Genomic DNA, 14,214 nt, shown 5'->3' on the forward strand with positions numbered 1-14,214 from the left:
GTGGCCTCACTCCTGGTGACCCCCCTCACCGGGCACCTTGCTAAAATCTCTGCCTCACAAAACCCGCGAGTGCCTTCCCCAGCCCACAGAACGATGGCCGGGCTTGTACTGGAGGACGGCTTTTGGGAGTCACCCTGCTGCCCTGTCTGTCCAGGCCCCGGGCCCAGAAGGCCCAGCCCACGGGCACCCCGCTGCCCCACAGGGCCACCGCCCAGGCTACCAGCCATCTGACCGGACTGTCGCTGGCCCACGGTGGGCAGATACACTCACTTGAGCCCCACGCAGATGAGGGACCGGAGCTTGACGTCCATTTGTGCGTGTGCGGCGTCGTGGGTCACGTTCACAGACTGCACAGCCTGGGAGGGCCCAGTTGTCAGGGGGCTCCAGCTGCCAACCCAGGACGCCTGCCCCACCCACCACCCCGCTTACCCGGTAGAGCAGCTCCTCCGGGGTCAGGACTTTGCCATCCTCGTCCAACCTGAGGGACGGATCAAAGCTGCCAGTGCTGCCCCAGGAAGCGCGGCTCAGGCTGTGCCCTCCCCCTCCCCCCACGGGGACAGCCAGGGGGACGCGGGGCGCGCTGCTGGAGCCTGTTACCTGTACGTCTTACACAGCACCAGGCGCGAATACACCGAGTCAAAGTCTCGCTCTACCTCCCGGCCCGCTGCCTGGGGGTCAAGGTGAGTGTAAGGGACAACAGGGAAGGGACCGGGTCAAAGCCACAGGGGCCAACTGCGCGCATACTGCCACCCCGTGAGCTCCTGTGTCAGCTCTACGGGGCCCAGAAGCTCAAGGAAAAGGATGGTGGGGGATGTGGGTCCAGCCACTGACTTACCTCCTCGATAAACAACCATGGGTGGCAGGCGCCCCCAAGCAGGGAGGGCTTCTTCAGCCCATGTTCAAACAGGGCCTTGAGAGCTGGGCAGAGGGTCCCTCGAACGAGGTCCGTGACCCCCTCTGACACAGTGTCGTCCCCCGCGATGGAGTACTGATGGTGGGGGACAGAGTCTGAGAGGCGCCAGCCACGCCCTCCCCGTCCCCACAGCCACTGCCACAAGCCAGCAGGTGCCGAGGTCAGGCGGCAGCAGCTCCCAGGGGCAGCCGTGCCTTGTGTCCCCTCTTACCTCTTTACTCCGTTCATCCAGGACTTCCACAAACTTGGCTGGAAACCAGCCTGTGGGAGAAGCAGGGCCCCGTGAGGAGCGGGCGGCCGGCGGCCGCACACCTCCCGCCCGGGAAGGGCGTAAGGGCCGTGTGAGGGCAGGCTCGCTGGCTGAGAAAGCCCAGCTCCTGCAGAGGCCAGAGGGCACGGGGAGGGCGGCCAGGGCTCCCGGGTTCCCTGCCCAGCCCGCCCCTCCTCCGGACGGAGGCCTCACCTCTCAGGCCATTCAGCTCCCCGACCCAGCAGTGCTCGTCCTTCTGAGATATGATCTGCACGGTCGGCCGGCGGAGAAGAGGAGGAAGCAAAGCCTTGGTTGCCCAGGCCCTGTGCCTGCAGCCATGCGGCTGCGCCCTCGGCCGGGCGGGTGGGACTAAAACGGGGACGGGGTGGGACAGCCCAGGGGTGCCTGCTCCCTGCGCCCCACGCACCGTGATGATGTCATTTTTGCGGAAGCCCAGCTCGTCGTCGTCATGTCGCTCGAAGTCCAGCAGGGCCTTGGCCCGGCGCCGGTGGCTGCGTGAGCACGCCACGTAGTTCTCATGGTCCCGCTGGTGGCTCTCCATGCTGTAGTCCGGGCTCAGCTCCTGCCCAACGGGCAGAAAGGCCTGCTCAAGGGGGAGATGCCTCCTCGCCAGGGCTTTGGGGCCTCACAAGGAGGCTGGGGAGCCCAAGCCCCCAAGTTGAGCCCACAACTCACCACACTACAGTTTTTGGGGTCTGTGCACTGGAAATGGCGTGCGACGCGCAGGATGGCTTCCCGGAGGTCAGCTACCAGTTCTGTCTGCTTGATGTTCTTGGCCTTGAGCACCTCCAGGTCGTCCTCCCCTGGGAGCCCCAGAGAACTATGGCAGCCATGGCCCCCCCAGCCCCCAGGAAGCTGAGGGTCCACGCCCAGGTCTGAGGGCAGACTCCCCCTGGTCTACATCCCCACCCCGCCAGCTGGGGCAGGGAGCGCTGTGAGCTGGGACCCCCTGGCAGGGAAGGAGCCACTGAACCCAGCCCGGCACCGGCTGCCACAGCAGTTCTCACCAAAGAGCAGGGAGGTGATGCCAGACTTCCTCCGCTGGGTCCTGCGACGCACGACCTGCAGGCAGGGAGCGGGTCAGTGGCAGCCAGGTGGGGTGCCGGGCGCCCCAGCACTGGAGGAAGCTGAGAGAGCTCCTCCTGGGGCCAGCGTCTCATGCCAACTCATCTGAAATGGCCTCTGTGGCCGGCTCGGAGCATCGGAAATGCGGTCGGTTCAAAGCCGGGTGTGTCCTACACCCACGCGGGGCAGGTCACAGCGGAGGCGCACAGAAGGCCGGGGCAGCGGGTCCTTGCACAGCTGTGGTCTGACCGGGCCGGGGGCCAGGCCGGGGGGCGGGCAGCAGAGCAAGGAAGGGCTGGAGGCTTCCCCGCAGCCTCTCTCACTCTGGGCTTCCTCGGGGACCCCCCACCCTGTGGGTGAGGTGGGGACTCCTCCCTCACGGGCCCACCTGCGAGAGGTTGGTGGTGGCACTGGTCCCCAGGAGCTGGCCCTGGTCGGCAATGAGGTAGGCCAGGTGCTTGCGGCGCTGCGTCTCCACAGCCACATCGGTGAGGGAGCCGGCCAGCCGCATGGCCTCCCCCAGCAGCAGCTCGGCGTCGGCCATCTGCGAAGGTATGTCTGACAGCGTGTTGAAGATGGAGGCCGAGTTCTCGGACTGGATCAGCTCCTCCTCCTGGGCCATGCGAGGCAAGGAGTAGGGCAGGGGGCATCACCGCCAAATGCCAGGCCTGCGAGCGGACCCTGATCACCGTCCTCGGGCACGTGTGACCTCCCTGGATGATCACGCTGAGCACAAGGAGTCCCGGGCCCCAGGGGACCCCACCCCACCGTGGGCCTGTGAGGAGGGGCCGGTGGTCAGGCCGCACGGTGCTGAAGGCGGAACCCCACGGCAGGCCCCCCAGGGGAGGGGCCCCAGGTGGGACAGGGCCCCAGCAGACCTTGAGGCGCAGCATGCCCAGCGTGGTCTGGAACAGCACCAGGGAGCCCTCGTAGAAAAAGAGGTCCCAGAGGCGCAGCAGCAGCTTGATATGCACCACGCTGGCGAAGGCCGTGAGGAACCAGTGCAGCGTGATGAGGGACAGCTCTGCAGATACAGACCGGAGCCTTTGTGGCTGGAGCCAGGGACAGCCAGCATGGCGCAGCCTGAAAGCGGGGGCCTGGGGAGAAGGGGGAGTGTCGCTCCCAAAGAGCAAGCGGCCTCGCCTGCTCCAGGAGGAGGGAGGAGACAGGCCGTCAGGGAACATCAGAGAACAGGAGCACCCCAAGACTGCGTGTGCTGCTGATGGAGGGCTTGGCCCGTCAGGTGAGCTCCTTCCTCCCAACACAGCTGCCCTGTCCCCTGCTGGGTCCGGAGGCCTCAGACCTGCAGTATCTGAGCCAGAGTCACAGGACCCCCGTGACCCCAAAGAAGAGGGTGGGTGCTGGCCCCCTCACCAATGTCATGCTCCTGGAGCAGCTTGTCCAAGCGGGGCAGGTACTGGACGATGAGGTGGCGCAGGACCCGCTGGTCTGTCTGGACGCCCAGCAGAGTGGTGCTGAAGTAGGAGGCAGGGAGCAGGTCCTCGATGATGGCGCACATCATCCAGAAAGCATCCTCCTCCTCTAGGAACAGCAGGAGGCAGGCAGCCACCTGGCCAGGGCAGGGGGACAGGGGGCCTGTACCCAGGTCTCCATGTGAATTAGAAGAGGTACCCCCCCTCTGGGGGTCACCTCATAGACCGCATGCTCTCCTCGGGTGGAACCAACATATTTGGCAGGCCCAGCCCTCTGGGGGGGGGGGTTCCCGCCCCAGCCCCGCCACCCATCCTACTGCCCCTTCTGGGCTGTGCTCACCATGCCTGTGCCCTGGCAGTAGCCGATCTCTGGGTAGAGCCAGGCCAGGGCGCGGAGAACCCTGCGCAGGCGGGGCACCCCGATGCTGCTCACGTTGGCGAAGCAGGCGTTGCTGGGCATGGTGCGGAGCAGGTCCTTCTCAATCTGCCCGCAGCCCACCCCCAACGAGCCCCCGTGAGACGCAGCCTCACGCCGCGAGGCCCACACCACCCTCCATGCTGGTGACACCTGAGGCACCCCTGGGAGGGAAGCTGGGGGTCCCCTGTGTGGGACAAACCCCAGGCAGGCTTTTCACCCAGGAATGAGGATTCCTAATGCTCTGGGTCAAAGTTTACCCTCCTTCCTTCAGGATTAGAGCTCAGCTAGTATGTAGCTGATTCCACCAGATTCACCAGGGGAACTTAGAAAAATAAAATTACAGATCCCTGAGCCTCAAGCCAGAGCTACAGAATTTAGACTCTCTGGAATGAGGCCTGGAAATCTGTATTTAAAATCTCCAGGTAACGTGCCCGCCCAGGTTTGGTGATCTTTTTGACAATTGTCCCTGCTGCCTACAGAGGACCCAGGAAGCGCAGAAACGTGTCTGGGAGTGTAAGGGCTACCACACGGCCGCCTGCTCTCCCAGGCCACCCCTGCCAAGGAGAGACCAAGAGGGGCAGCTTCCTGTAACCCCAGGCAGCTCACTGCCCTCCTGCAGGCCCACACACGGTTTCTGACCAGAAAGTGCTTCCTGCAGGGCCCCCCTCACCTGTTTGGCAGCAATGGTCTCATCATTGGAGCTGTTCTTCACCACCTCTCGGTAGGACAGCTCAGAATTCCTCTTCTTCTGCAGGGCCCCGGAGAGCCGCATCCACAGCTGCAGGAGGGAGCTGCCATGAGCTTTTGGTGGGACACCTGAACCCTCCCCCTCTGCGCGGCGGCCCCTCCCTCGCAGCTTCACCTGTGGCCTCATGCTGTGTGGGATGCCGGCCAGCACCAGGGAGCGAAGCTTCTCCGAGCGGGGCAGAGAGATGGCAATCTTGTCCCAGGTGAGATCCCCCACATCGTGGTTATGGGTGAACTCCAGGTGGGCCTGCCACCGCAGCCTCTGTGGAGGGTCCTCCAACAGAGACACACCTGGCAGCCTGCTGCAGCTGGGGTTGGCACCGTCTGCCAGGAGAGAGCCGGGAGACGCAGTGGTGAGCAGGGGCAGGCCGTGGCCTTTAGGTCCATATCTCACCACTGAAATCCAGAGCCACATCTGCAACAGCTTCCCTGGCTCTAGCCGCACATCCCGCAGACATACCAATGAGCAAACGCAAGCTCTTGAATTTCTGCCCCAAACCTGCCCCTGCCCAGTCCCTCCCAGGTCCACAGACCCACCCCCACTCTCCAGATACTCAGAAGGCCCTCTGGCTCCCCCTCCACTTGTCCCCCACATTCAGCCCCCAGGCAAGCCCTGCTGGCAGATCTCACCGCCCTTCCAACCCCCCCTGTGGCCCTTGACCAAGCCATCAGCTTCCATCGGGGTCACCGTACAGCCTTCTCACTCGCTCGTTTGCACCCCTGCCCCTCAAAGGCATTCACCCAGCAGTAGGAGGGCCCCATCTCAGACACGAGTCAGACCACGTCACTCGGCTCACTCTGACAAGAGGCCTTACAAGGCTCCGTGACCACGTCCTCTCAGCCTGGCTCCTCCGTCCTCATCACCTACTGCTCTCCTCTTGCTCCCCTGGCTCCAGCTATTTCTCACCAAATCCCCCCCCACCTCAGGGCCTCTGCCTGGATTACTCCCTTGCCCCAGCTATGCTCACTGCCTCGCTTCCTCCTAGTCTCCATCCAAATGTCTCCCCTCTGAGAGGCCTTCCCCTTCTGTCACCTCGCACACAATCCACCTCCCCTCTTCTCCACAGCTCCAAATTTTTTCATAGCTCTTCTTGCTCCCGGCTTAAGTTTGTTTGTTCACTGTCTGGTAATTCCAGAAGGCCAAGACCACTTTCAGGTTTGTTCGAGGCACTGGGGATGCAGCAGTGGAGGGCGGACAACCTGCAGACAGCCCCTGAAATGCTGGCGTCAACACCGACAGAGCTCTTGCGACCACCAGGCAACATCAGGGCACATTAGCCTCACACAGATCCTCCTCCTTACTCACACAAAAGCCATGTCCTCAGCCTCACCTTTGCAAAACTTCACCTTTAGTGAATTTACATGCAGATTAAAATGCACAAATTTTAAGTGTACACTTTGGTGAGTATCAGTAAATAAATGTCTAAATGTCATCCGCGATCATCAAGACAGAATATTTTGGGGCACCTGGGTGGCTCAGTTGGTTAAGCGACTGCCTTTGGCTCAGGTCATAATCCTGGAGTCCCAGAATCGAGTCCCACATCAGGCTCCCTGCTCAGCAGGGAGTCTGCTTCTCCCTCTGACCCTCCCCCGTCTCATGTGCTCTCTCTCTCTCATAATCTCTCTCTCTCAAATAAATAAATCTTAAAAAAAAAAAAGGGATAGAGAATATTTCTATTATGCTAGAGAGTTCCCTGTGTTCCTCACAGGCCCAACTTTTTAACTTCCAAGTATCTGCCTGCAAACCAGGGAGCAAGGAAAACTTACATCAGAATTGGAATATGAGTGACCTGAAGAGGACTGGTTTCAGCCCATTAAAATCTTCTAGTCATAGTTACATCCTGGTGACAGGCTGTCCTGGCTTCCGGCAGACAGCTTTCCCGACAGCCCACTTGGAAACCAGCAGGTGTATTTAGAGTAGGAAACAATGGAAATGGCCTAGAGGCCCACTTACAGAAGAGTGGTTATAAAATACTATGATCAGTCCCTTATAAAGGCATATTATGCAGCCACTGAAAAATATGCTTTTAAAGAGGTCTTAACTGACAGAAGAAATGCTCATGGTAAATAATGTTAAGAGACATAAGAGCAATATAAAAATATGTAGATTACATGTTAGTTACGAAAAGTACACACACACGGAGCCAGGAAAAAAAGAAACTGAAATGTCAGCAATTATCTTCAGGTTGTGGGATTATGGATTAATTTATTTTAATCTTTATAGTTTTCTGTATTTTTTTACTTCACTACAATAATAAAATTAACCTAAATTTTAAAAAACTCAGAGGTTTCCATATACTGAGAATTGCCTCTGAGGGTGACACTTTTACGTCAGCGCAGGAGCAGGTGAAGCCCCCAGAGCCCAGGTCATAGTGGCACCACGGAGAGTTGCTGGAGCTGGAGTCCTCCCCACGGACAGCAGCAAGATTACACACCAGGGGCTCCATCTTACCTTCCTTGTCCACGCGGAAGCCAAACTCATCGTAGCAGAACTCTGGTTGTTCCGCTGACTCTTCCTTCTAGAACCAGGATTAGGAGAAGTCAGTTGTGTGGCCGCCAGTCTGGGACCACAGATTCTGGAAGATGCCTCCCACATTGCTGCCTGCTGAAGTTCCACTGGCCTTCAAGACTCAGATCAAAGGCCACCCCTTCCTTGAAGCTTCTGTGGTCATCCCTCAGCCAAAGGGGCCACCACCTTCTTGAACTGGCCCAGCATTTTCCTTGTTCTCCTCAGAGGTCAAAGATAATGAGATCAAGGAAAGAAACAGATTTTATGCATTTCTGTGTCTTCATAATACTGAGCACACAGTGCCGAATACTTTTCCTCCAACCTCATGACTAATTCCCAGAGGATATGGAGCTAAGGTGCCATCTCTGATGGTGGCTTCTGAGCCCACGTGAACACAGTGGGGTGGCTGCAGGAAGTCTAAAGCAGTGGGTTCCCTTGGGCGCCAAAGCCTAGGCACAAAGCTGTACCTGCGTGTACTTGGCCAAGATCTCCTGGGGCCACATGCTCGGAGTCAGGGCTGAGAAGGGGCCACTGGCAGAAGGGATGTGGTTTCCTAAAATCAAGGAGGACCAGGAATAGGAAATTAAGAAAATGCAGAGCGTTCAGGGGCAAAAATCAAGGTGGGACATCCCCACTCCCCCCCAGAAAGGGCCTCAGCAGAAAAGGGACTGCACCATTGAAAGTGGAATGGATGGGGGAGGGGAAGAGACCTAAAAATGAGCAACTTTCTGGAGGAAGGAAAAGAAAAAAAGCAGTATGTTACAAAACAAAACCAAATTCCATCTCTTTGCTTCTTCCCCCATCCAAGTGTGAGGATTTGCAGGCTGGAGGGAGGGATTCACAGAACCTGGAGATCTGAGCCATGAAAAGGTGTGGTAACCCTGGATTCCCGGCAGGAGGACCTCCTCCTTTCTCGCACTCTTTCCTCAAAGGCCTGTCCTGCTTCCACTCCATTGGATGGGAGGGTGAGACCCTCCCCTCTTTCAGACAGCCTCTCACCCAATTCCAGCCCAGGGCCTGCCTCCCACCTGACATTGTGTGGAGAGGCGGGGCAAGTCTTCTGCAAATCCACACTTAGAAGGCTTCCTAGCCTATTATTTTACAGCTGGAAGGCTCCTCAGGCTTCATCTGGTCCAGAAACATCTGCCCTGGTAGGAGAGCGGAGGGGAAAGTCATTATAATGCAGCCCCTCTCCTGGGAGTAGTGTGATTCTGCTGGCCAAGGGACAGTGAGAAGGAAAAGCCACACTTGAAAGAAATGCCTCCTATTCTGAACATTTCGTCTGGGAGAGGATACATGAAACACTCTGAAGAAGCTACAAAACTGATGTTAACAGCTCTGTAAGCCAAGGGGAGTGCCCACTCAGTTCCGTTATTGAAGGAAAGAATCGTACATACAGTCTTCCTGATGCCCTAGGCTCAGGCAAATGCTTCTTTAAAAGGAAAAAAAAACGGCCAAACCTCCGTGAATAGGTTTCCCTGAGCTAGAATCTTTGAGGAACCATTTCGCAGAATACAACTTAGCCTCTGAGTCAATACCTCGAATTCACCTCAACACTGAACTTTTCCCCTTCACCAAACCATCCGCTCTACCACATTCTCCACTAGCCTTATAGCTGGGAAACCAGGAGGTCGAAATCTAATCCAGATCTCTCCTGTTGCCACTGAAATTCCTGCCTCCCTCCTTTTTGTCCTCTCAAAAAATGAGGACTCGGGCGCCTGGGTGGCTCAGTTGGTTAAGCGACTGCCTTCGGCTCAGGTCATGATCCTGGAGTCCCGGGATCGAGTCCTGCATCGGGCTCCCTGCTTGGCAGGGAGTCTGCTTCTTCCTCTGACCTTCCTCCTTCTCATGCTCTCTGTCTCTCAGTCTCTCTCTCGCAAATAAATAAAAAAAAAAAAATTAAAAAAAAAAATGAGGACTCAACAAAAAGACAAAATGGGGAAAAGATCTGCATATACATTTCTCCAAAGAGATATAAATGGCCAATGAGCAGGTAAAAAGATTATTCATCAGGGAAATGCAAATTGAAGCCTCAGTGAGGTACCATTTCACGCCCACTAAGATGGCCATAATCAAAAAGACAGACTGTAAGTGTGGACGAGGACATGGAGAAAGTAGAACCCTTATATTGCTGGTGGTCTGTGAAATATAAAATGGAGAAGCTGCTGTTGAGAACAGTCTGGTAGTTTGTCTAAGAGGTAAACATGGGAGTTCCCATATGACCCAGTAATTCCACTCCTGTAGTTACTCACCCAAGAGGAATGAAAGCATGTCCATCCACCCAGAAACCTATATACAATGTTCATAGCAGCGTTATTCATTATATAGCCAAAAAGGAGAAACAAGCCAACTGATGAGTGGATATACAGAATGTCTGGACCATCCATGCAGTGGAACATTATTCAGCCGTAAACAGGAGCGAAGTACTGATACGTGTGGCTCTATCAATGGACCCTGAGAACATTATGCTCAGTGAAGGAGGCCACTCACAAGAGGGTGAAGACTGTATGATTCCATTTAAGTGAAATGTCCAAAAGAGGCAAATCCATGGGTAGAAAGCAGGCTAGTGGCTGCCAAGGGTTGGGGGAGATGGGACTGCAGAGTGACCACTAAAACAGGGCTTCCATCTGGGGGAGATGAAAAATGTTCTAGAATGGGATGGTAGTGATAGTTGCACAACAGTATGAAATACTAAAACCAGTGAACTGCACACTTCAAATAAAAATGGTGAATTTTATAGCATGTGAATTATGGCTATAATTTAAAAAGGAAAAAACCATCAAATGGGGTGTCCTCTAACTCTCTAACTTCTCATTTCCAACCTGTTCCTAGTAGATCTAGAAAGAATCTGTTATTACCTGAGCTTCAACAGAAATGCAGTTTCTGGAGCAGTTTCCTCAGCTTTTTCTGAATATTAAGCCTTTCATTTCCAACTACGGAATGAAAGGCTTAGACTCCGTGAAAGAAACAAGAGGTAGCAATAAGGCGATGTGGCTGAAATATTTTAGGACAAGCTGCCTTCCAGTTTTTGAAATCATGTTCCTCCAGATCCGGACCTAAAGAGACGTCTTCTCCTGCCATTTTTCAGGGGTTGCTGCTGTTCCAGCCCACAGCAGCGCCTCACCTCCACGCCCTCTGCCACAGAATTCTGGGAGACCAGAGGGTCAGGTGACTGACAAGGAAGCAAAAAAGGAAAATCAAAGGCAGCTTTGGGAAAACATCACCCTATGGACCCTTAACTTGAGCATATGTTCATGGTGGGCATGTGAAAAAAAAATCCCCGTTCTCTTCAAAGACACATTTGCAAATTTGGGGGCAAAAGAGTCATCTTGTAGCTCGTAAGGGCAGCTCAGCTGGTCACCAACCTCCACTCCTGCCTCAGACACAGCCCAACCATGCCATATTTGGCCTAAATGCCCATCAGGGAGGCCTTGCTGCCCAACTGGGAGAGCTGCTCCCTCCTGCTTCCAGACAAGAACCACTGAGAGCCAGATGGCAGGATCCGCTTCCCTAACAGGTCGGCCATCCTAGGCTTGTCCATTCTGAATAAGGATAATAATGAAAACAGAATGTCTTCCTGGCACCTTGGTGGCTCAGTGGTTAAGTGTCTGACTCTTGATTTTGGCTCAGGTCATGATGTCAGGGTCGTGGGATTGAGCCCTGCATGGGGCTCTGTGCTCAGTGGGAAGTCTGCTTGAGGATTCTCTCCCTCTGCCCCTTCCCCTACTTGCACGCATCCATGCGCTCTCCAATAAATAAATCTTAAAAAAACAAAAACAGAATGTCTTCCTTCAGTATAACAGATATGTAGGGCCAGGTTTGAATGAGAATTTCATGCTGGATGGAGCAATACATATGTTTCCACTAAAGGGAATGAACTAGAAGTTTTAAAATCACATCATCATTCAATCCTTATAACACATTTTGAAGTAGATACTTCTATTCATTATACAGAAGAAAATAAGCCTAGAAAAGACGCATGTATAGTTTTCCAAATAGACTCCAACAACGTACCCTCCTACAAAACCATGCTACCTCCCCATCCTGCCTGGTGAACTGATGTCACACGGCCACCAGCTAGATCATCACCAGCGTCCTCATCATTGATGCCACAGAGGTAGTGATTTGGTTGTTTCTTCCGGGGGGACAAAGTGTGAAGGAAGCAGGCGTTGCTGACAGTGGAGGAAATGAGCTGTCTCTGGCAGTGGAGAACTGAGGGGGCCAAGAAGCTTAGCTTCTTAGCTAACCGTTTTAGCTTGCCTCCCACTCATTGCTTCACTCAACGAACATTTACAGAGTGCCACCACAATCCAGGCATGGTTCTAAGGGCTGAGATGCAATAGTGAAAAATCAGAAGTCCCAGGTGTTACATTAGAGAATCAGACAATAAGCATAAAAATAGCTGAGTCAGATCACGGTAACTACAGTACTATAAGAAAAATAAAGAAGGTAAAAAGTACAGAGAGTACAGAAGAGAGGGGTTATGTATAATAAAGTGGTCAGGAAAAGCCCTCTGAAGAGAAGGCGGCATCTGAGCAAAGACCAAAACAGAAGGAAGTGAGCAATCAAGTCATGTGGCTATCTGAGGGAAAAGGGATCCAGGCAGAAGGAATAGCAAGTGCAAAGCCTTTAAGGCAGGAACATACTTGGAAGGCTGGAACAGCAGCAAGGTGGCCAGTGGATTGGGAACCGGGACAGCGAGAGCAAACTCGGGTGGGAGACGCAGCAGGAGTCACGGAGGGCCTGGCCGTTGTGTGCAGACTTTGGATCTTATTCTCAGTGAGGTGGGCATCACAGCAGGGTTCTGAGCAGAGGTGAACCTGAATCTGACTTAGGTTTTAAAAGCTCTCGTGCCGTGCAGAAAAGGCTGCAAGCAGGAGGCTTGCCAGGGACGCCGGTGGGAATGACGCTGGCTTTGCTACAGTGGGACCAGCAAGAAATGGTCAGATTCTGGATATATTTTAAAGAGTCTCTGCAATAATATATCTTTGCCACCATCTCCCACCGACTGCTCTGAGTCTCCACGTTCCCAGGAGGAGCCAGATATGATATTGCTAAGCTGGGCAGGCAGGTTTTTCCTGCCTCTGGTCGCTATGGAAACCTTCCTGAAAGCAGCCATCTGGAAGCCGGTAAAAGCAGCTAAGGAGTTGGCCACGTCACCAGCTGCCCTGCTGTTGTCACAGGGGTACTGGGAGGCAAACTTTTGAAAACCAGGATCAACACAAGCAACTCTGAGGTGCTACAGAAGGAATTTTTTAAATGAAATTTACATGCTTAAAGGTATCTTTTTACTCTATCTCCAGTATATTTCTCCCTTGTCTGCCAATCTTACGATTTCTTTTAAGACAAATTTTGTTCACAAAGCAGACTGTCAGATGTCGCTGTAAATCTGTATGTGTTGGGAAGGGGGGTGCTCGCTCTTGATATAGATCAAGGAGATTTTTTTTTTTTAAAGATTTTATTTATTTATTTGAGACAGAGAGAATGAGAGAGACAGAGAGCACATGAGAGGGGGGAGGGTCAGAGGGAGAAGCAGGCTCCCTGCCAAGCAGGGAGCCCAATGCGGGACTCGATCCCGGGACTCCAGGATCATGACCTGAGCCGAAGGCAGTCGCTTAACCAACTGAGCCACCCAGGCGCCCGATCAAGGAGATTTTATCCTTCATCCACTCTTGACCTACTATTCTAATTTTCTTGACAATACTGCAGGATTGTCACAAGTATTCCAAAAGGGCTGAATCCTAAAGACTGTTTTCTCTGTGAGAAAATGACAGGACACAGAAAACTATTGATAACAACTAACTGGGAGCAAGAAGTACAAAGCCAGGGAAGTCCCAAGAAAGGCTGGAGTAAGATGATAATGGAGCTACTATAAATACTTTAAAAATTAAAATCTTGGGGCATGTGGTTGGCTCTGTCGGTTAAGTGTCCAACTCTTGATCTCAGCTCAGGTCTTGATCTCAGGGTTCTGAGTTCAAGCCCAACTGGCTGGGCATGGAGGCTACTTAAAAAAAAAAAAAAATACAATCTTAAAGACCTAAATATGAAATGTGAAACCATAAAACTCCTAGAAGAAAACATAGGCAGTAATTTCTTTGAAACTGGCCTTAGCAACATTTTTGTAGATAGGTCCTCTGAGGCAAGAGAAACAAAAGCAAAAATAGAACTACTGGGACTATACAAAATAAAAAGCCTCTGCACGAGGTAAGAAACCATCAAAACAAAAACACAACCTACTGAATGGGAGCAGACATCTGCAAATGATATATCCGATAGAGGGTTAGTATCCAAAATATATAAAGAACTTACAGAACTCAACACCAAAAAAACCCAAATAATTTGATTAAGAAATGGGCAGAGGACCTGAAGAGTTTTTCAAAGATGACATACAAATGGCCAACAAACAAAAAGATGCTCCACATCACTCATCATCAGGGAAATGCAAATCAAAACCACAATGAGGTATCACCTTACATCTGTCCGAATGGGCAGAATCAAAAGACAAGAAAAACAAGTGTTGGCGAGGATTTGGAGAAAAATCCTTGTGCAGTGTTGGTATGAATGCAAACTGATACAGTCACCACGGAAAACAGTATGGAAGTTCCTCAAAAAGTTAAAAATAGAAATACTATATGATCCACTAATCACACTACTGGGTATTTATCCATAAAAAACAAAAATCTCATTTGAAAAGATATATGCACCCCGATATTTACATTATTTACAATAGCCAAGATAGGGAAGCAACCCAGCTGTCCACTGATAGATGAATGGATAAAGACAACATGCTGTTCACCCACAGACACACACAAACACAAATGCAATACTACTCAGCCATAAAAAGGATGAGATCTTGCC

The 14,214-nt window shown here is 53.1% G+C and overlaps 1 protein-coding gene across 4 annotated transcripts in view; it reads right to left on the reverse strand.

Annotated features, from left to right (window-relative positions):
• The window catches only part of SGSM3 (small G protein signaling modulator 3), a 50,359-nt gene that overhangs the window by 1,003 nt on the left and 35,142 nt on the right, over positions 1-14,214 (reverse strand). For 2 of the 4 annotated variants that reach the window (XM_045872477.3, XM_064590575.1), the window contains 18 exons: positions 8,385-8,504; positions 7,824-7,909; positions 7,300-7,366; positions 4,963-5,171; positions 4,771-4,878; positions 4,023-4,166; positions 3,624-3,819; positions 3,128-3,273; positions 2,638-2,862; positions 2,192-2,246; positions 1,860-1,987; positions 1,591-1,767; positions 1,377-1,431; positions 1,125-1,174; positions 836-988; positions 598-668; positions 430-478; positions 271-356 (listed from right to left, as the gene is read on the reverse strand). In XM_045872477.3, coding sequence (XP_045728433.1) covers positions 271-356; positions 430-478; positions 598-668; positions 836-988; positions 1,125-1,174; positions 1,377-1,431; positions 1,591-1,767; positions 1,860-1,987; positions 2,192-2,246; positions 2,638-2,862; positions 3,128-3,273; positions 3,624-3,819; positions 4,023-4,166; positions 4,771-4,878; positions 4,963-5,171; positions 7,300-7,366; positions 7,824-7,909; positions 8,385-8,391 — 2,012 coding nt within the window. In that variant the 5' untranslated portion in view covers positions 8,392-8,504. The remainder of the gene's footprint in view (positions 1-270; positions 357-429; positions 479-597; positions 669-835; positions 989-1,124; positions 1,175-1,376; positions 1,432-1,590; positions 1,768-1,859; positions 1,988-2,191; positions 2,247-2,637; positions 2,863-3,127; positions 3,274-3,623; positions 3,820-4,022; positions 4,167-4,770; positions 4,879-4,962; positions 5,172-7,299; positions 7,367-7,823; positions 7,910-8,384; positions 8,505-14,214) is intronic. The other 2 variants (XM_045872478.3, XM_045872480.3) reach the window with 2 other exon arrangements.

The sequence above is a fragment of the Mirounga angustirostris genome, unplaced genomic scaffold, assembly GCF_029215605.1.
Source record: "Mirounga angustirostris isolate CCGP_5_RB_7025 unplaced genomic scaffold, mMirAng1.0.hap1 SCAF_5, whole genome shotgun sequence".
Classification (NCBI taxonomy): domain Eukaryota; kingdom Metazoa; phylum Chordata; class Mammalia; order Carnivora; family Phocidae; genus Mirounga; species Mirounga angustirostris.